At 43.5% G+C, this 22,145-nt stretch overlaps 1 protein-coding gene and 2 long non-coding RNA genes across 4 annotated transcripts in view; 2 read left to right on the top strand and 1 right to left on the bottom strand.

Annotated features, from left to right (window-relative positions):
* The first annotated feature begins 1,590 nt into the window (after positions 1–1,590).
* Positions 1,591–2,189, top strand: LOC130208044 (uncharacterized). Its single transcript, XR_008834357.1, has 2 exons — positions 1,591–1,712; positions 1,826–2,189. It is a non-coding gene; the product is annotated as an uncharacterized LOC130208044 (long non-coding RNA).
* Positions 2,190–2,308: 119 nt separating this feature from the next.
* Positions 2,309–22,145, bottom strand: part of tfeb (transcription factor EB) — a 40,413-nt gene continuing 20,576 nt past the window's right edge. The window contains exons 2-11 of one of the 2 annotated variants that reach the window (XM_056436918.1): positions 14,711–14,815; positions 14,104–14,295; positions 10,054–10,152; positions 9,641–9,829; positions 8,856–8,945; positions 5,071–5,188; positions 4,819–4,869; positions 3,925–4,000; positions 3,675–3,822; positions 2,309–3,567 (exon numbers count right to left, since the gene is read on the bottom strand). In XM_056436918.1, the coding sequence (XP_056292893.1) occupies positions 2,992–3,567; positions 3,675–3,822; positions 3,925–4,000; positions 4,819–4,869; positions 5,071–5,188; positions 8,856–8,945; positions 9,641–9,829; positions 10,054–10,152; positions 14,104–14,295; positions 14,711–14,740 (1,569 nt within the window). In that variant the 5' untranslated portion in view covers positions 14,741–14,815 and the 3' untranslated portion in view covers positions 2,309–2,991. Of the gene's footprint in view, positions 3,568–3,674; positions 3,832–3,924; positions 4,001–4,818; positions 4,870–5,070; positions 5,189–8,855; positions 8,946–9,640; positions 9,830–10,053; positions 10,153–14,103; positions 14,296–14,710; positions 14,816–22,145 lie in introns of both variants that reach the window. The other variant, XM_056436917.1, reaches the window with a different exon arrangement.
* LOC130208043 (uncharacterized) lies at positions 3,949–8,848 on the top strand. The gene is made up of 3 exons (XR_008834356.1): positions 3,949–4,043; positions 5,096–5,167; positions 7,484–8,848. It is a non-coding gene; the product is annotated as an uncharacterized LOC130208043 (long non-coding RNA).

Raw genomic sequence — 22,145 nt, forward strand, 5'->3', positions numbered from 1 at the left:
ACATTCACCTGTTCCTGTCGTCACATTCACCTGTTCATGTCGCACATTCACCTGTTCGTGCAGTCACATTCACCTGTTCGTGTCGTCACATTCACCTGTTCGTGTCGTCACATTCACCTGTTCGTGTCGTCACATTCACCTGTTCATGTAGTCACATTCACGTGTTCGTGTCGTCACATTCACCTGTTCGTGCCGTCACATTCACGTGTTCGTGCCGTCACATTCACCTGTTCGTGTCGTCACATTCACGTGTTCGTGTCGTCACATTCACCTGTTCGTGTCGTCACATTCACCTGTTCGTGCCGTCACATTCACCTGTTCGTGTCGTCACATTCACCTGTTCGTGTCGTCACATTCACCTGTTCGTGTCGTCACATTCACCTGTTCGTGTCGTCACATTCACGTGTTCGTGTCGTCACATTCACCTGTTCGTGTCGTCACATTCACCTGTTCGTGTCGTCACATTCACCTGTTCCTGTCGTCACATTCACCTGTTCCTGTCGTCACATTCACCTGTTCGTGTCGTCACATTCACCTGTTCCTGTCGTCACATTCACCTGTTCGTGTCGTCACATTCACCTGTTCGTGTCGTCACATTCACCTGTTCGTGTCGTCACATTCACCTGTTCGTGTCGTCACATTCACCTGTTCGTGTCGTCACATTCACCTGTTCGTGTCGTCACATTCACCTGTTCCTGTCGTCACATTCACCTGTTCGTGTCGTCACATTCACCTGTTCCTGTCGTCACATTCACCTGTTCCTGTCGTCACATTCACCTGTTCCTGTCGTCACATTCACGTGTTCGTGTCGTCACATTCACCTGTTCGTGTCGTCACATTCACCTGTTCCTGTCGTCACATTCACGTGTTCGTGTCGTCACATTCACCTGTTCGTGTCGTCACATTCACCTGTTCGTGTCGTCACATTCACGTGTTCGTGTCGTCACATTCACCTGTTCCTGTCGTCACATTCACCTGTTCGTGTCGTCACATTCACCTGTTCCTGTCGTCACATTCACCTGTTCGTGTCGTCACATTCACCTGTTCGTGTCGTCACATTCACCTGTTCGTGTCGTCACATTCACGTGTTCGTGTCGTCACATTCACCTGTTCCTGTCGTCACATTCACGTGTTCGTGTCGTCACATTCACGTGTTCGTGTCGTCACATTCACCTGTTCCTGTCGTCACATTCACCTGTTCGTGTCGTCACATTCACGTGTTCGTGTCGTCACATTCACGTGTTCGTGTCGTCACATTCACCTGTTCGTGTCGTCACATTCACCTGTTCGTGTCGTCACATTCACCTGTTCGTGTCGTCACATTCACCTGTTCGTGTCGTCACATTCACCTGTTCGTGTCGTCACATTCACCTGTTCCTGTCGTCACATTCACCTGTTCCTGTCGTCACATTCACCTGTTCCTGTCGTCACATTCACCTGTTCGTGTCGTCACATTCACCTGTTCGTGTCGTCACATTCACCTGTTCGTGTCGTCACATTCACCTGTCCATTCATGAACATTAAAGTACCAGAGTAGAACACCAGGCCTTGTTACCGTAGTAACCGTGTGTTTCTATATTCCAGCCTGATGCTGTAAACCTTCATCTCTCCTGGACCAGCAGGATGTGGAGCTGTGGCTGAGGATCACAGCCCAGGAGAACAATGCTGAGAAGAGAACACTCAAGACATGAGAAAGAAATGGTAAAGAAATGGTAAGGAAATGGTAAAGAAATGGTAAAGTAGTGTCATGTGTCAGAGTCTGCATGAGCCTCAACACATCCACACTGAGGTCTGTGTGTCATGTGACATGTTCTACTTCCTGTAGGCCACCAGAGGACACATGAAGAGGACGTGGACGAGGAAAAGACCGCTGTCACAAAACAGCTGTCAGGTCGTATGGAGCCAGAGTCAACAGCTTTGTACACAACGACTTTGTACACAACAACTTTGTGACGCGAGATGGAAGGGAAGCGTCCCACAAATTATATTAGAGTGAAGAGACAGTTGTGTTCAGTTCATGCAACCTAGTGTTCTGTGAAGAGAGAGAGAGAGACATGGGAAGAAGAGAGAGACTGAGGGTGAGAACACTGTTAGTGATCTAAAGCCGCGTGAATGCATTAGAAAACAATTCATGCAACCTATTGTTCTATAATAGTAATTGTTTAAATAAATCAATTCTGTACTCAGGAGACACTGTTCATTGCATCTTTCTTGGAAAGTGTACGATAATACTTTTGTCTATCAATAATGATATCCATAAACAATCACCTGTCCCTTTATGCAGCGCTCTAATGATGTCATCACATGGTCACTTTTTAAACCAGACACACCTATTTATTATTTAATAATCACATACAAAATAATAACTGCAGCTTAAGAGAGAAGGATGGTCAACTATTCCATTATAAAAAATGAACCCAACAGCGCCCTCTAGGAAACGGTCCTCACTCTGATGGTCAACTGGGTCAGGATTGATTTAATTTGAATTCTTAATTTAAAAATAATCTGAGGTGGGAACTTTAGTGGGGCAGCTTCCTGGTGCTCAAATGCAACATTCATTTATTTTTAAATATAGCAGAAAGGGTGGTCCTCACTTCCATAGTTATTCCACCCGGTCCTCAGTCTGATGCCCATACAGGACTGTGTGTGTGTGTGTGTGTGTGTGTGTGTGTGTGTGTGTGTTTGTGAACATTTGAACTATACATAATTTGTACCTTCTTTTGCTTGTGCCGTTAAGGACACGGGGGTAATTGTACCACCAATGAGTATCATTGGTGCATGTTTAAATAGTATTGTGTGCATAGTATTAGTGAAGTGGGGAAATAATGTCACGTCTGGTTGCCGTTTCATGTCTATTGTATGTGCTGTAAATCTGTTGTGCCAACGGACCATCAGTTTGTGATGCTGTTTTTACTGCAACCTTTCTGAAACCTCTGCATGTGCTTCTGCCTGTGTTTGTGTTACTGAATGTGTGTGTTTTTATGCACGTGTCTACAGTATGTCTCCATCCTCTATGCTGAAGCTGGATCTTCGGCTGGAATCCACTGAGCCTTCAGGCGACATCGCAGAGAGCAATGGGTCTCCTCCCAAAGGGGACAAGGGCTCGTCCATCATCAGGAAGCCCAGCTCACCTCTCCTTCCCTGGACATCCAGTCCACCCAAGTCGCCTAGCCCCGAAATGCCGTCTGAGAAGCTAGGTATCCCATCACACAAGTCCAGCGACTGGGTAAAGTCAAAGGGCTGGGAGCTGCCAACAGCTGGGAACTGGATGGGTGGCTGGGGCTGCTGCTGGTGTTGGGGAAGCGGTTTCAGCTGCCTGGGCTGTTGCTGAACCTGGCCCTGGAGATGGAGGTGGGTCTGCTGGAGGAAGTGATGCTGCTGGGCCTGAGGATGAGCCTGGTTCTGGGGTAGGTGCTGGGGCTGGTGGTGGGCTTGTGTCATGGGGTGAGAGAGGTTCTCCTCTGGACATGTCTCTTGTTTTATATAAGAAGCCATCAGGTCAGTCGGGTTCAGGGCAGAAGGAGAGGTACTGGGAAGACCATGTATACGAGCCTGCATCTCCAACTCCTGTAGTCAAAGGGCAACATGATCAGACTATTTGCTGTTATTTAGTTTATCTACATGTGTGTGTGTGTGTGTGTGTCTGTGTGTGTGTGTGTGAGTGAGTGAGTGACCTGGATGCGGAGCATCAGTTGTTTGTTGGCCATCTCCATCCTTTTGAAGTTATTCTCCACCTCTCTCGATCTATGTGCATCCTTCTGCATGCGTTTGATGTATTCCACAGACGCCCGCAGTATAGTGCCTTTGTTCCAGCGCAAATCACTATGGACACAGTAAAGTATACACAGGCCAATTCATAGATAAGTAACTGGCAGTAGCAAATTAAACCTGCGCTAAAAATACAATGTTATTAAAGCAACTCACATGTCATTGGTTTTGGGGATCATGGTGCCTAACTCTTTGATACGATCATTGATGTTGAATCTCCTTCTCCTTTCAACTATTGAACAGACAAAAGACAAAGAAAAAAGATTGGATTTTTTGTAAGTAAAAAGGTGAATTATTAGGTATGCATAGCATTCATAAAAACAGTAAACATGACACAGGGCTGCACTGTGGTGCATATGAGAAAAGTGCAGATAAGTGCACACTGGATATATACAGTACAGTTAAAGACAACAATTAACACATTTTTCGGGGCGCGCACACACATACACACACACACATAAACACACACACAGTCACAGGCAATTACCCTTAAGTGCCAGGACAGCAAAAAAATACCTGATTAACTATCCACTCACTAGTTACACAACATCAGCTAAATCAGTTCAAGGCTATACAAAACTGTTTTTGCAAGACACAGATGATGGTGGGTGTGTTTGAACTCATTTCATGTGCAGTGCTGCTGATGAGAAAGTAGAAATGTAGTTACATTATTTGGGTAAAGTACAGAAGCCCTAAATGGACATGATTCAAAGTCTTTAATATCCTTATCTCGAGAAATCAAGCTTCGACAGTTAACTCGTTATCACAAGAAGAAAAAAAAGGTGATTTCCTCTTAATACTTTAAAAATGGTATGAAAACAGCCCAGAGTGAACTGACTTGTTACTACACATGTGACTACATCCAGTTTATTTAAAATAAGGTGTTAAGAAGGGTACATACAAAATACATATTTAGAAATAGGATTACACGGAGTATATTCACAAGCATGTTACCCGTGTCTCGAATAAATTTTAAAAAATCATGGGGGGAAAGTCACTAAACTATTTAGGGCATCACTATATAAAGAGCATGCTGATGGAAAGACTTACTTAGATTGTGGTTGTCTTTCTTCTGTCTCTCCTTGGCCAGTGCACGGGCTTCTGTATTTTTGCAAAAACAAAAAGTGATTATATAATGGTTTGAGACTGTGCCATTTGATCAATGGTGTCAACAAATGCTACAGCATACTGTATATTACAGGACAAGGTACTGTCTGGGAAGCAAATGTTTTACATTTCCTCAATAACCGTCTGTTATTGATCTTAGTAGTTTACAAAGTGCAAAGTGTACAACTTTCGCACCTGACAGTTCTCTTTTGATTGTCAGGTTGGCAGGACAGGAGTTGCTGGTCATAGCAATGGCTGGACACTTCATCCCCGGACCTGTATACACATCCAGGTGACTGCTAGACAGGGGGAGCTGGGGGGAACACACACACACACACACACATATAGAAAACCAACAATCTACAAGTGAAATTTACTTGAAAAATAATAATTTCCACTGTGCAGAATGAAGGTCCTTGATGCAATGCTTTGTTGTCTATAGACAGTTGTGAATAAAGCTACTCAAAAGCACTGAGTTGATCAAGGAGTAAAATGAAAATCGACACACACACGCACACGCACACACCTCTTCCAAAGTTCGCAATTTAACAGGATGTTACACTTGAAAAAAATTATGAAAATAGAATTAATACAGAAAGTAATGCTGAATCAAATTCAGGTCAAACTGGTGTTAAATCCAGATTATTTATCCATTTCCTAGACTACATCTTTACAGCTCCATACACCATAGTAAGTATCTTTATAAAGGCAGTGTTCTTGTTCGTGTTTAGTGCGCTGTAAAGAACAGATAGCAGAAGATAATGCAATAATATCACACCTCAGAGCATCCTGCCAAACACACAGCAATGATTGACTATCCTATGTGCCTAATCTCTCTCTCTTTATGGCTTGATTCTATCCTCTGCCTTCTCCAGCTCCTGAACTCACACTTGTGGAGTGGGGTCCTAACTTTTGCACTTTAGACATTGTATAAAAGCTTTGATTTAGTGTTGTATAGAGTCCTAAAAAGACGTGATTTCCTTTTAATTGTACTATATAGTTTGACTGCAATGGACTTTTGATGCTTTGTTACAAATTGTATCGTACGCCCTGAAGTGAGGGCAAATGTGACACTGCTAATGAGGCCTGAAAGATAAGAACCTGAAGGAAAAGATACCTTATCTGTTGGCTACTGTGAAATCAAACACTCATAAATACACAAACCTCCTCAGGTTCACTTTAAATGATAGGCTTTATTAAAAATGTCACAAAAGAGTGGGAAAAGGAAGTATAATCTTCACTAGTGAGGAGGAAAGTTTATTGTTGTGGTTTACACTTTTGCCAACTGTTTGGAAAATCACAGCGTAAAGTCTTTTGTTGATCTTCATCAGCGTCTCCCACAAGATGTTGTGGACTCTGATCGGTGGACCTCAGACCCTGACCGAGGGAATGCGAAACATTTTACACATTTTAAAGTTCTATGCATCAATTTGCTGCACTTTCAATATTAAGAGGCTGGACATATAAGGTACTTTGTGCACTTGTACACACTGTTGTACTTTAGTAAACAATTTGACCATAAACATATTGGTTGTATAGATATAAGTAGTGCTGACACAGCACTCACAAAATGGTATGGTAAACAAGCTTGGGGTCCCCGTTTCAAGATGGGTCGCCTAGCAGCCTAGCTCTCAAAATGCAACTCTCCAACAAGATCCCATCTAACTCAATTAAATAAGCAAGTATGACTGGGACACATTATGGCTCAGTGTAACCATCCATACACACACACACACGTAATATTCAAACTGTTCACTTGTGCCTGGTATTCATTGGAATTCCGAGCTTTTACTTAACTTTGAGATTCCAAGAATTCCATGGAGTTTGCTGCTTTAATCCCCATCAGGATTAGCAGGTATTTTTTTGCTCACTGGTCTGTCAATTGGGAGTACGGTTTTGAGTTTTGGTTCCAGTGTATTTTAACACAAAACCCTGTACACATCATCTATAGTATGTTCTGATGCAGCACTATTAACATATTGATCTGTTCTTTGAGTTTCTCTCTCAGTTGCATAATTGCGCTGGCTTTACACACATATGCACACACTGATCAGGGTTGATCATTTGCCTAATCTAATCAATCAAGTGTAATGTTATGAGTACACATATAAACACATGCAGACAGTCAAAGGGACTAAAGTCATCAACAGCAGAGGACATATTATCAGATAAAGCTACAGAATTATTTTGGGGGGGGGGTCTCTCTCTCTCTCGCAGTAGGCCAGATAGATGACCACACACAATGCTCTAGTTGCATGGTAAAGCCCAACGTGATGCCTAACACCAACAATTCTGGTTTGGAGTCTTGCAGAACCACCTATCACATATGCACAAACACAAATATAGAACCTAAAACCTCCCCCATCCCACCACCCCTGCTTTGGTTCATTTCATAATCAGGGACCCGCGGCTGGGAGTTAGAGCTGTCACTGCATCCTGTGGTTCACTCAGAATGGAAGCTAAACTGCAACAGTAACCAAAGTCATGCAAAAAAGTCTGACAAACAGCGCTTTATTGTCTTACCAGCTGAATCTGTTCTCCTTCAAAAACTTCCACAATGGCATATGTCTTATTCATCTCCTTCATCCTCTGCTCCTTCCCTCACTAGGCCAGTGGTGTTTATTCTTCTCTCAGGCACCAGCATGCACAGCTGTCTCTGGCACTGGCACCCCTGTCTTGGGAGACTGACCTCGGCAACACCGATCCTGTCATTCTTCTACCTCCGCTCCCCTCCAAACAAAAGTGAACTTTCCTCTAACTGGACTTTCAGCCTGTTTTCCCCTTGCACAAATTGCCCACATCCCCTTTTCCCTCCTCCTTTCTTTTCCTCCCGCTCTACTTCTCCTTACCTCCCTATCTTCCTCCAAACATCTTGTAAACAAGTTGAACTCTAACTGCTAGCAGTTTAATTGTTAATTTTCTGAGTTTCTGTCCTCAGACAAAGCACTGTACAGTCCTTGTCTGAAATGTCTTCCCTACAGTTTTTAACTACTTGCATCGTGGATTAAGGATGGAATGTTTAGTGCTTAAGTCAATTATGCACATTTTCATGTGTGGATGTGAGTTTGAGTATATGGGTGCATTAGGACATATGGGGAGAACAAGGAAAGCCGGTTTAAAGCTACATTTCAATGGCTGCCTTGCAATATTAAGCAATTACAATGCTCATTGTGTTCTACCAGGAATAACAACTGCAACAACACCATCACTATCCCCGATAAGAGCAACACAAACTAAAAGCATTAACCGTAATTGAAAGGGGAGACCGTATTAGACAAAACAGGATCCAAAACAGTTATTACAGAAACTACTGAAAACCCAAGTTTTGAGAATTGATGAATTGACAAGTCCAACCCTATGACTAAATTAGGGGAAACGTGGACCAAAATATAACCTAAAGTGGACGAGGGTTTCAGAGGACCACATAATATGTGAATACTTTACAACTTTATAGAATTCTAGAGGTAGTGCATTCAAGGTACATCCATATATTGTGAGGTAATCCTTTGCAATAATTCAATAATTATCTGAAATAAGGTGATATCACTGAAAAGCTGAATTATACAAAAATAATTCGACAAAACTTTAATTATTTTACCTCACTGAAAAGCTGAATTATACAAAAATAATTCGAAAAAACTTTAATTATTTTACCTCACTAATTTGAATTTCTTATAATAAAATTGCATGTTGCTTTTGTTCTAAGGAAAAGATAAATTGGCAAAAAGTATCCATGTCAAGTTGTGCCCAAATTTACAAATATGTTTTAAATGGTTTTACAATATGTGCACGATATCACATCTTGTAGTGTTAGACTTCCAATGAAATATGCCCCCCCCCCTGAATTATGTCGGAAATATTTGGTGATAATCTAAAATATGGAACTGAAAAAGGAGTCCAAAGTACATTTGATGTTTAGAAGTCGCTAAAAATAAGAGAGTCCTGAGATCACACTTTGTTGGTGGGTTGGTTCTACTCACTGTGTTTGGCATCTGAACAGGGTCAATGTATGCCTGAATATCATCGTAATTGGACTGCATGCTGATGATGTCATCGATGACCTCATCCATCTGGAAGAAAAATCCTGCGGTGTCACTTGTATGATTCTGACAAGCTTAAAAGACCTATCATGGATACTTTTTAGACAAAAACTGCAACTAATGTGCCTTTCCATGCAAATACAATACAAAGACGACTGTCACTCCTCGAGTGTATCAAAGCACCTGAAACCTGGTAGCATGAAGGCCTCCAGGTGAATGTCTCACTCAAGAGAAGACTTTAAAGATAACTATCATGTCACGGAGGCTAATGAGCAAGACTGTTTTCTCTCAGAGACTAAAAGAAGAGAATGGGTCAAAGTCTGACAGGTTCAAAGGGCCTTACATTCTGCTGTTCCCCTGTCACTTGTTAAGCTGTAATTACCGTTGGAAGGCCATAATGGAGAGTTTAAATTCCAATCTCAGTTATTGCCAGTTAACCAACACAATCATCCACACACCAACTGTGTGCACGACACATTAACACAGATGCATTCACAAATGTTGCTTCACTCTACCAAAGACCTATTAAATCATTATGATGCTTCAATAAAATGTGGAGATAATGTCATTTTGGGGGCTGTATTAAATCTTCATAATTGTAAAGGAGTGTATTGAAGTCAAATTTGTGGGATATTTGTTTAATTTAGTTCTTATAAATTGTAGTTTATAATATAACCAGGAATTAATGTGTATGCAACCATCTGCCCACGCTTGCAGGCGTCTACCTCTGTCTCGTGGCTGGAGCTGATGTTGAGCATGGCCATGGGGCTGTTGGGGGCACTGTTTCCAGACATGAGCTGCTCGTTGCGCATGTGTGGGGAGCGAAGGGGTGGGGGGGCAGACGCTGAACCCCCTGTAGGTCCCATGTGTGTGGGAGGAGAGGGCGGCACCAGCCCTGCTACTGCATGGACTGTCTACACACACACACACACACACACACAGACAGACAGACAGACAGACAGACAGAGAGAGAGAGAGAGTGGTGTTAATGACTGAGTACTGGCTAAGATAAATATACTGCAATACTGTGTGGATTGTTTGACCAACCAGACAAAAACACAGAGACAGGCTATTTAAATGGTGAATCTAATGAGAGGCAAACAGATACAGAGCAGAGTAAAGGCATCCAGAAAGGTACCTGTTTGGTGGCAAAGGTGGTGGACAGGAATTCTTTCACCTGTTGCCGTCGAGACTGACGGATGTGGTAGTCTGTAGGATTCTCGAGGTTGGTCTGTACCTGTATTAGGGAAGGACAGTAACAGGATATGATACATTCTTATTCCATGAGCCAATGTGATTGATTCCTCGTTGATACTGTTTGATTCCTTTTACAGTATATACGAGATGTTCAATTCAATTAAGTTTATATAACCCAATATCACAGCCTCAGGGGGCTTTTACAATCTATACACATTTGACATCCCTGTCCCAGTATGTATAGTAAGTAAGTAAAGAAGTAAGTTAATGTTGTTTGGAGACAAAATATGTGACCAAATCCAAGCTGTGAGTATAAGACAACAGCACATCTTTTTATGACCATATTGGCATTTTCACTGCAAATATTGAATTTTGCCAATAAAGTCTACTTACCTCTACTAATCACTCGAAAATAAACTAAGTAAATAATTAATTAATTAAACACATTGCACATTAAGTATGTGCTTTAGATGCACACCTCATTATCCCTGTACCATAACACTGTGATGGCACAAGGACGTTGCAGCATTAAGTCAGTAGTAAAACCATGGGAGTAAAGCCACTAAATCCTCTGGTGTGGCTGCATAAAGCAATGGGCTGGCCTCATTCCTTCACATCAAAGAGTAAAGCTCAATAAAGAACAGGCCTACTCCCCATTACAACGGAGAACGATCCAACTCATCAGCCCTCCGAACCCCCTCTGTTTTATAACCAACAGCAGGCCTAAAGTGAACCAGAAACTCTTTAATAAAAACATCTTTTGACACCTGCATGCTAATTTGTATGCGTTTTTTTCTTTACAGCACATATTGACAAACTGGTACTCACAAGACACAGAGGCATTTTAAGCCAAAGCAACAACTATTCAGTTGTAACTATTTTACCTATTTGGCCCAGCGCTGTCACACATGAAGTTCAGAGACACACTCAGAAACACTGGTGTGACAAGCTCGGAGAGACTGATAGTAGGAGAGATCACTCTCTCAACAAAATTAAGGGAAAAGGAAATACACAGACACCCACACCCACACAGAGTAAATTGTCTATGCAGAAAATTGCTCCAGTTTCTTGTGCATAAAAAAGATGTACAGTTCAAAATACCATAAAGCCACCCACACACACATAATGGAGTATTACACAAACCCAACCACTCACAAACACACACAATCAAAGATAAGGACACAAACAAGCATATTTGAAATCAGGCAAATTGTCACTTCAGCCACATCAGTCCCTGTCTATCTCAGTCTAGCTACTTCCCTCCTGTCTGTCTTATCGCGAAGCATGTCCAACATCTCTTATCTGTCAGTCTTCTTCCCCCTACCTGTTTGCTGATCCACCACATTTTTTTCGCTCTTTGTTTTTTTCAAATCTGTCCCTTATTTTCCCCCTGTGTGGCAGTGCTGCTTCGTGATAGGCCCAGTGAAGTCCAGACCACCTCCGCTGCTCCCTGCTGCTCAGCAGCATGTGAGTGGATTAATGGAAGTGCCCCAGCCCTGTCCTTTTGAAACCCCCCTTAACCAACATCTTTTCTCTCTTTTGCCAATCCCTTCTATGACATCGATTTAGCATTTTGAGTGTGTTTGCATGATGACCAGAAATTAGACTTTACTCCTCTCATTCCATGAAAAGAAGAGAGTTTGTAAAAGAATGAAGAGGATTCAATTAACAACGAATCAAATCATAAATACCTGTTATTTTTCTTTTCCTGTGATTTTTTTTTATTGTTACCTTATTCTAAATAAACATTATTCACAGACTAACATCAAACAATAAATCAATAAAGTGATATTTTAAAAATAACAAAATTTCACAATTTTTCCAGTCATTCATCAATAAGAAATGTCAAACGTTCATTGGTTCCAGCTCCTCAAAAGGTGAGCATTTTTGTTCATATCATTGTAAATTCAATATAATTGAAAGGAGTCAACATTAATCCTGGGGAAATGTGAAAGGACATGTTCACACATTTTTGAAATTGTATTGACTAATTGAGCAATTTATTTGATAATAAATCAATAAAGTCGAATAAATGTATTAAAATTAATTGATTAAACCCACCACCCGCAGGGACAAGCATCGGGGTCGGGTGCTATAAAGACCAGGCGGCAGGCCGGGCAGGGGGACTGGCGAGCCGATCGCCAGCAGCATAGACTAGCTCTAGGAACGTGGAACGTCACCTCGCTAGCGGGGAAGGAGCCAGAGCTGGTGCGGGAGGTGGAGCAGCCCAACAGTACCAGGTAGATATTGTTGGGCTTACCTCCACGCACAGCACTGGCTCTGGAACCAAGCTCCTGAAGAAGGGTTGGACTCTGTTCTTTTCTGGAGTTGCCCAGGGTGAGATTGCAGGCGGGAGAGGGGATACTCACAAACCCCCAGCTGAGCGCTGCTGTGTTGGAGTTTTCCCCGGAGAACGAGACGGTCGCCTCCCTGTGGTTGCGTGGAGTAAGGTTCTGACTGTGGTTTTTGCTTATGCGCCAAACAGCAGTTCAGAGTATCCGACCTTCTTGCAGTCGGTAGGAGGGTCCTGGAAAGGGCGCCCTGATATGCTGAAGGTGCTGGAAATTGTTGGGCTGTCTTGGCTGATATGCCTCTTCAATATCGCATGGGGGTCAGGAACAGTGCCCTTCGACTGGCAAACCGGGGTGGTGGTTCCCATTTTCAAAAAGGGGGACCGGAAAGTGTGCTCGAGCTATCGTGGTATCACACTCCTCATCCTCCCAGGAAAAGTTTATGCCAGGGTGCTGGAAAGGAGGCTCCCACCATTGGTCAAACTTCAGATTCAAGACCAGCAGTGCAGATTCTGTCCCGGTCGTGGAACTGTGGACCAGCTATTTACCCCCACAGAATACTCCAGGGGTCCTGGGAGTTTGCCCAACCAGTCTACATGTGCTTTGTGGACTTGGAGAAGGCTTTCGACCGGGTCCCTCTGGGATTATTGTGGGGGGTGCTGCGGGAATATTGGGTTCTGGACTCGTTGCTTCGGGATATCCGGTCTCTGTACGCCTGCAGTAAGAGCTATGTTCACATTCTCGACATTAAGTCAGACGCATTCCTAGTGGGTGTTGGCCTACGCCAGGGCTGCCCTTTATCACCGGACCTGTTTGTGATTTTCATGGACAAGATATCTAGGTGCAGCCTGGGGCTGAAGCAGGTCAGGTTTGGAGATCTCGGGACCATGACCTCTGGAATTCACTGGGGCGTTTTGCAGCCAAGTGTGAAGCGGCGGGGATGAGAGTCAGCACCTCCAGATCTGAGGCCATGGTGCTCTGCCGGAAACCGGTGGATTGCTCCCTCCAGGTGGGGACAGAGTGCCTACCCCAAGCGAAGGAGTTCAGGTATCTCAAGGTCTTGTTCACGAATGACGGTAAAATGGAGAGGGAGATGGACAGGCGGATCGGTGCGGCTGGAGCAGAAAAGCAGGCCCTGCACCGGAACGTCTTGGTGAAAAGAGAGCTGAGTCGAAAGGCAAAGCTCTCAATTTAATGGTCGGTCTATGTTCCAACCCTCGCCTATGATCACGAACTTTGGGTCGTGACCGAAAGAAGAAGGTCGCGGCCGAAATGATTTTCCTCCGTAGGGTGGCCGGGCTCACCCTTAGAGATATGGTACGGAGCTCGGACATCAGGAAGGAGCTTGGAGTCGAGCCTCTACTCTTTCGGTTCAAAAGGAGTCAGCTAAAGTGGTTCGGGCATCTGATTCGGATGCCTCCTGGTTGCCTCTCTTTAGAGGTTTTCCAGGCATGTCCAACTGGGAGGAGACCCCGGGGAAGACCAAGGACACGCTGGAGGGATTATATCTCCCGGCTAGCCTGGGAACACCTCAGGATGCCCCAGAATGAGCTGGAAAATGTTGCGGGTGAAAGGGAAGTCTGGGTCAGCTTGCTGGGTCTGCTTCCCCCGTGACCCGACCCCAGACTAAGTGGATGAGAATGGATGGGTGGTTGATCAAATTAATTGAAAAATAAAATTATTGTTGCAGCTCTACTGACCTTAAGAACCTCCACAGGGACCTGCATACTTTGGTGATGCTGTGGGGTGCAAATGGCTGGCGTAGGTGAAGGTGGCCCAGCAATGCAATGCTGCATGTATTGCAGGGCTGCATTCTGCTGCTGATGCTGCTGTATCTGCTGTAGCTGCTGCCTCTCACGTTGCTCCTCTTGCTGCAGCTGGTCTCGCATCAGCTGGACACACAACATACACGTATTATAGGAATGCTCATGAAAGCATTGTGACCTATAACCTGCATGTCCTGGGTGATGTTACTTTTTACTTTTCTCTGCCTCCCTGCTTTTTCAATAGCAGACACGAAGAGCTGCGAGAAAGGCACAACTGGTGACTCACATCTATTGAAATAACCTTTAAGGAAAGTATGTACAGTAAGAATGCAAGGGCCAAATAGCATGGCTAAATCTATCAGTAGTTGCTGAACGTAGATGCCCTTCACATAAATGGCAGACCCACAAAGCTCTGACATTGACCGGAAATACCTTCCTCTCCAAGGTCCAGTCGATGAAACAACACTAAAAACAGAGTTTGATATTGAAAGCTAATGAAATTCTTGTGTGTGCTACATATTGGTTGGTTGTTGTATTGTACCTGCATCCGCAGACCAACGCGCGAGGCCATTGCTGGGGGGCGAGGGGGCAGGGGAGGGCGAGCCGACGTCAATGCACCGCAGTCCAGCCCGAGAGGTAGAGGAAGCTATTGAATAGAAAGGAAAAGAGAGTGAAGTGAGAGCTGGGTCAGAGGAGGGAAATGGAAAAAAAATATGGATTCCCAAACAAGAAGAGTAACCATCAAAAGTTGATTCTGCAGGACAACTGACCTGATCCAGGGTGCATTGCTAATGGTTGCATTAAGAGAGAGATAGGGGAAGGGGATGTGTGCAATGTTGTGATGCATTTTTAATTTTTAGGGTCCTCGTTGAACCTATTGTTTTTCATAGAGTTATTAGGGTCCTCCTGACGACTTCGTCGTAGAGGAACCTGTTGTTTTTTTAAGAGTTATTATTAGGGTCCTCGTGACAACTTCGTCGTAGAGGAACCTATTGTTTTTCATAGAGTTATTAGGGTCCTCGTGACGACTTCGTCGTAGAGGAATCTATTGTTTTTCATAGAGTTATTAGGGTCCTTGTGACGACTTCGTCGTAGAGGAATCTATTGTTTTTCTAAGAGTTATTATTACTCCCGTTCTTCTTCTTCTTCACTAGCAACAAACGTGTTTTGGGGGCTTTTATCATATCCCAAACGTTGTCAAATTTAACATGCATATCAGGACTGGTGAAAAATTGGATATTTTAGAGGTCTCTCATTTGGGTACAAAAAAATTGCTCTATAGTGCCCCCTTGCAGTAGAAAGACTGCCTTTTTTGAAAACTTTGACCGATTATTCTGAAATCTGGCATACATGTCCGCTTGGACCTGCTCTACAACATTGGAATTATCACCCCTAAGCTCCGCCTACTTAGATTTTCCGCTATTTTGAATTTTGTAAACAAATATTTTTTTCACTTTTATCCAAAACGCTTTGTCCGATTCATACGAATATTTCTGTGGTCCATTATTGGTTAAATGTCATAATAATAAGTGAAAATCTTGTTGTGTTATTGCGTTCAGAGGATATGGACCAATGAACATTTAATTGGTGTGGCCTAATATTTGAAGTCACACAACTTCTAAATTATTTGGCCTATCCTCACCAACATGCTAGCCTATGTCCATATCACATCCCTTAACCTACCCTATTTTTTGCATAATATTTGAACATTAGGGGGTGCTGCAATTAATCCCTCAATATCTGCATTTTTGCCATTTTTTGCCTTTTTTCATGTTTTGTAAAACAGTTAACTCCTCCTAGAGTTTATACCTAGTTCATTCCAAACTTTCCCTGTATGATCTTGAGATCTTTGCCATCAAAAATCTTTGAAAGAATTACAAAATATGAAACTATGTTTGGTGGGTCGAACGGCAAAAAACACCATTCACCATAAAAATGCAAGTTGATGTAACTCGCCCATACATTATGTAATCTGCTCCATATTTCTCATATATCATGACATACTTAGCCTGAAGACATCCATATGCTAATTTTGAATAATAGTCATAGCGCCACCTAGTGGCAAGAGGAAGTTACATGTTTCCTACTTTTATACCCTTCTCACAGATTGTTCAGATCCCTCGCAAAATATACCAGAATAGATGCAAGACCTGTGAAGGTCGTAATGACACGTTGAAGTGTGGCGAGTCGTAACATCAGCAAACTTTGATCCTTCGCCGTGAACAAATAAACAATGTAACATGCTCGAAACGTGACTAAACTTGGCACAGACATTTAAAGTCAAATATGTAGTTACCTGATATACCTGATTCTTCCCTGTCTTCAACTCTTGATTCTCTTTGTCCTTTTAAGACACGACCAGTTCGCAAATCCTCTCCCCGTGGTTGTCTGACTCGGTGCGCGCCGAGAGAGCCACCTTGCCTCTATCTCTGCAGCCAAAAGCTCATTCGACCTAACACAAATGCAGTCTTCCTTCTCTAACCCCAAAAAACTCTTTATCTTTTCCAACCTCCTTGATCCCCCCTGTCCCCCTCCTCCTTCCACCCTTTTGCCGAGCCACTTTGTCGACTACTTTACAAACAAGATAGACGACATACGCTCCTCCTTTACTAATCAATCTTCTATCACTTCACCAACACCAACTTCTTCTTCATCCCCCTCTCTTTCCTCTTTCACCCCCTTGTCTCCCAACCAAGTTCTTAGCTTGGTGACCTCCGCTCGACCGACCTCCTGCGCCCTTGACCCCATCCCGTCTCACATTCTCCAGGCTATTGCTCCTGACCTTCTGACCTTTCTCACCCATCTTATAAACAGCTCCCTCTCAACTGGCTGTTTCCCAAACTCTCTGAAGGAGGCGAGAGTCAACCCTCTCCTGAAGAAACCCACGGTTGACCCGTCTGAAGTCAGCAACTACAGACCGGTCTCTCTTCTTCCTTTTCTTTCCAAAACTCTGGAGCGAGCTATCTTTAACCAAGTGTCCTCCTATCTCCACAGCAACAACCTTCTTGACCCTCACCAGTCTGGATTCAAGGCCGGCCACTCAACAGAGACTGCCCTCCTTGCTGTCTCTGAGCAGCTTCACACTGCTAGAGCAGCCTCTCTCTCCTCTGTCCTTATCCTTCTAGACCTTTCTGCAGCATTTGACACCGTGAACCACCAGATCCTTATCTCTTCTCTTCAGGACCTGGGGATCTCAGGCACTGCACTCGCCCTTTTATCTTCCTACCTCAATGACCGCACTTACCGGGTAACTTTGAGAGGATCTGTGTCTGATCCTTGACCTCTTACTACTGGGGTTCCTCAAGGCTCCGTCCTAGGTCCCCTCCTCTTCTCTCTGTACACTAATTCTCTCGGCTAAGTCATTCGTTCGTATGGCTTCTCCTACCATAGCTATGCCGATGACACCCAACTGATCTTCTCGTTTCCACCGTCCGAAACACAGGTGGCGGCGCAAATCTCTACCTGTCTGACCGATATCTCTCAGTGGATGTCTGCACACCACCTGAGAATCAACCCTGACAAGACCGAGCTACTATTCCTTCCAGGGAAAGGCTCCCCCACCCATGACCTGACTACCACCTTCAACAGCTCTGTGTTGGCCCCTACCCTGCCTGCCAGGAACCTCGGGGTGACACTAGACAGTCAACTCTCCCTGATGACCAACATCACTGCGACAGCGCGTTCCTGTAGGTACATGCTGCACAACATCAGGAGAATACGTCCTCTTCTTACTCAGAAGGCGGCACAGGTTCTGGTCCAGGATCTGGTCATTTCACGCCTCTACTACTGCAACTCCCTCCTGGCTGATCTATCTGCCAAGGCCATCCAACCTCTGCAGCTCATCCAGAATGTAGCTGCTCGACTGGTCTTCAGCCTCCCGAAATTCACCCACACCACTCCGCTCCTCCACTCTCTTCACTGGTTACCGGTGGCTGCCCGCATCCGCTTCAAAACATTGGTTCTGGCGTACCATGCTACAAACGGATCGGGCCCCATCTACATCCGGGATATGGTAACACCATACACCCCGGCACAGCCAATCGGCTTGTGACTCCTGCACTTCAAGCTAATCACTCGAAATCCAGACTGTTTGCTGTCCTGGCTCCTCAGTGGTGGAATGAGCTCCACACTGACATCAGGACAGCAGAAAGTCTCTATATCTTCCGCCAGAAACTAAAAAAAATCTTTTCCGACTATATCTGGATTAAAACACAGATTAGCACTTCAGTGGCACTTAAATGGCTCTTATTATGGTACTTTTGTAGTTCGACTATGTTGGGGAAATGTTACTTTCTGTATTCTTGTTGTTCTTAGTTTGTACTCTAGGTTGAATGCACTTATTTGTAAGTCGCTTTGGATAAAAGCGTCTGCTAAATAGGGATGAGAATTGATAAGATTTTAATGATTCCGATGCCTTATCGATTCCTGCTAATTGATTCGATTCGTTATCGATTCTTTTTTTTGATTCTTTTCTCGATTCTTATTGGGCAAGGGGTGAAAAAAAGAGCACAAACGGGTTTATTTTCATTAATTTTCTTTTATATAATTTTTATTTTTAATACAGTATTTATACATACACATTTACATTTTTTTAAATAACCAAAAACATGAATACATATTCCTCTTGAACTTAAAATAAAACTTACATAACTTAAATAAAATGTATTCTGTTTAATTTAAACATGTTCCTAGAAATTACAGTGCTCCTTCCTTTTTTTAATAGGGTATATGAACTGAGCGCCAAAAATGAAACTAGCAGTGGCAAATACCAAGTGTGCAACCATCAATTGTATGGATCATCAACAATTCTTGTGCAGAAAAATAAGCATGTCTGCTTTCTCCGGGAGGATACGCGATCTCTCAGGACTTATTGTGTCTCCAGCCGTGGAGAACACTCTCTCAGATGGGGTGGAGGTGTACAAGACGTGCTAGCTGTAGCCTGTGACCCAGACAGACTACCAGCCTCTGAACCGGTCTGACTCTGAACGTCATCAGCTAAATTGGATGGCAATGGAGATTATGTATATAGTGAAAGCTGGTTTACACAATGAAACAAATGGCACTAACAAAATCGCTGAATTTGCTGAGCTGACATAAAGCCACATTAAGAGGGGAGGCAAACACTACCTCTGCCTCAATGTAGGGGGCTAAAAATGGAAGATTCTGTAGCTAAGCTAGCGTAGCTAAGCTATATGCTAAATTTAATAATGGATTAAAAATCGATATGCTCAGTTTAATAATGGGTTAACACGATAACGCGAACGTTTGCTGATAACACACGCCCTCCGATAATTAACACCGTTACGATCAAACATTTCTCAAAACTGGACTTTCAATCCAAACGTGAAGTGATCAATAATGGGAGACCAATGCCGGAGCTAAAATGTATGCTTCAAACGAAGGGACAGAAGATAACTTGATCGACTACTCCACAATAAAGGCAAATTGCTTCACACAGTGAGTGGTTGTGATCACTTTTGAGGAGTTTACCTTGGACAGAAAGAGATGAAGCGCCGACGTTAGCTGAGCTGCTGCATCGAACACATGACATTCCTGTAATTTAATTCCATGCTGTGTGTTCAAATGCTTATTCATATTTGTTGTATTTCCTCCCTTCGACGAAATAGACTTTTTACACACGTTACAAGTGGCGTAGTTGTCATTTTGTCGTGTGAAATAGAGCCAAACTTTAGAACGCTTCTGCCTAGTTGCCATGTTTGCTGCAGTCTGAAGAAGAAACACACAAAAATTGCGCATGCGCAACGCCACAGATGACCGTTAGCAGAACCGTTAAAGAATTTGGCTGACGATCCCAAACAATCGGTTCACTGGGAAGCGGTTCTAAAACAACCGGTTCTCGATGCCCATCCCTACTGCTAAATGACATGTAATGTAATAATAATTAAAGCTGCAAGCAGCGATGAACGGGTCCTCGCTCCTCCTTCGCATGTCGGGGGTGCCGGCCGGACGCCGGCCCCCTCGGCCGAAAACACAGGCCGGCCGTTGGGGCGTTTTAACGTTTGTCCCGCGACACTGGTTTTACTTTGCAAGTTGGTGGCGCTTTGACTCTAAGTGAAAAAAGGCTTGTTGATATCCTCAGGCCGTGAATTCTACGAAGCATGAGAAGTTTGGAGCAGATTCGAGCGAGTCCAGTGTAGCCATTAGGGGGCGCTGTGACAATTTTAACATATACATGCATCATGTGTATCTACGTAAAGTCTAGACCAGTGGTCACCAACCTTTTTGGGCTCAAGATCCCTGACCTCCGCCTTCATGACCGGCAAGATCTACCTATTGAGGCGTTGAGAGAAAACGACGGTCCAGACTGGATTTACGACTTTTTATTTGGCCTAATTGTCATTTTGGTCCAGCGTTCAAATTGATGAGACCAGGAACACAGAATTTAAGTGTAATATAACAAGTAAGATATTTGTTAACCGCACACAATCTGAACAAGAAAAAATGAGCAGCTGGATGAACTGCCAATATAAATGTTGTATTTATTTACATTTCGTTGCCTCTGTACCTGGACTCTAGCAATGACAATAAATTGAATCCAATCCAATTACAACACAACACTGACAACATGATCCGTCAGTGCAACTCATGTAAGTTCAGCTCTCATCATAATGCCATCAAGCCATGTGACTCCAGTCAGTGTGATGGCTGTGACTGAACTCTGTCTGTGAGCTTGTAGTTCGTTCATAATCACAGACAGCCAGTCTGAGGCCGTCTGTGAGCTGCTGTCAGTCATCCAGCTCCTGGTCTTTGATTTGGTGATTTTCTCAACTCCACTGATGAGTTTTTCAGGGCAAATTTGGTATTCATGAAAGTTTTCTCATCTGGGACTGGTTCTGAACTCAGACCGTTGGTGATTACATTCACATCAACTCAACAGACATCCTCAGATTTAAATAATTATCATAATAATAAATATGAGAATCACCATTTGTGACTCCTGCATCTGTCCCTTTTCAAAAAATAGAATAAATGTAATTGCAATCACTTTCAAGTAAACCAGATTGCTCTATTAGACAAGAAAAAAAAGCTCAATGTTGAGCTTTTGTTTTGAAGGACAACAGCAGAAAAGCCAAACTCACTGAGGTAAGACCTGGCAAGTCGCCAAGAATCTCGGCTGTCACGCATGTGCAGGTGTAACCTGTTAATGCCGTAACGTAAACATTTACACGAAGGTGCAGGCATTTCAACATTTACTTATTCATGACTTAGTTTTATGTCGGTGTACTTTGAGCTTGTGCAATATGTGAAGTTATCAAGGTCTTTCTGCATTTCCCCCTGCGCCCCACCTGTAGTGGTACGTTCCCCTCTTTCAGGAGCACAGCTGACAACACGGCTGTGGAAGCGAACCCGTTTTCAGGCGTTCATGAATCAGGCGGAGATCTTTTCTGACGTCAATCTTCCAGTCAGAAAGAAAACATTTCAGAAGACACTTCAGAAAATGTTCGAAAACAAGGAACAATGTGTTTCTGAATTTATTTTCATTTTATTTTGGAGATCGACAGGGAACGTCTCCGAGATCGACCGGTCGATCGCGATCGACGGGTTGGCGACCACTGGTCTAGACCATGTCATAATAATAATAATAATAATCATTTATTTTATATAGCGCTTCTCAAGTCACCCGAAGTCACTTTACAGAGTCCAGAGTCCAGTAGTCATACACACACAGTCATACCGGTGGTGGTAAGCTACATCAGTAGCCACAGCCACATGTAAATTACATGTGAATCCGATGCGTTTTAGGCTTATGTGCTTTGGCCACTCAGTGGCGCTATGACTAGAATTGGCATAGGGATCTCTTCATGGTCATTATCTCATGATATATGAGAAATATGGAGCAGATTGGATAATGTATGGCCGAGCTACATCAACTTACATTTTAATGGCGAATGGTGTTTATTTTTCATGTCCGGAGAACGCACATACTTTAATATTTTCTAAATCTTTAAAAGATT

Source organism: Pseudoliparis swirei, chromosome 18, assembly GCF_029220125.1.
Source record: "Pseudoliparis swirei isolate HS2019 ecotype Mariana Trench chromosome 18, NWPU_hadal_v1, whole genome shotgun sequence".
Taxonomy (NCBI): Eukaryota; Metazoa; Chordata; class Actinopteri; order Perciformes; family Liparidae; genus Pseudoliparis; species Pseudoliparis swirei.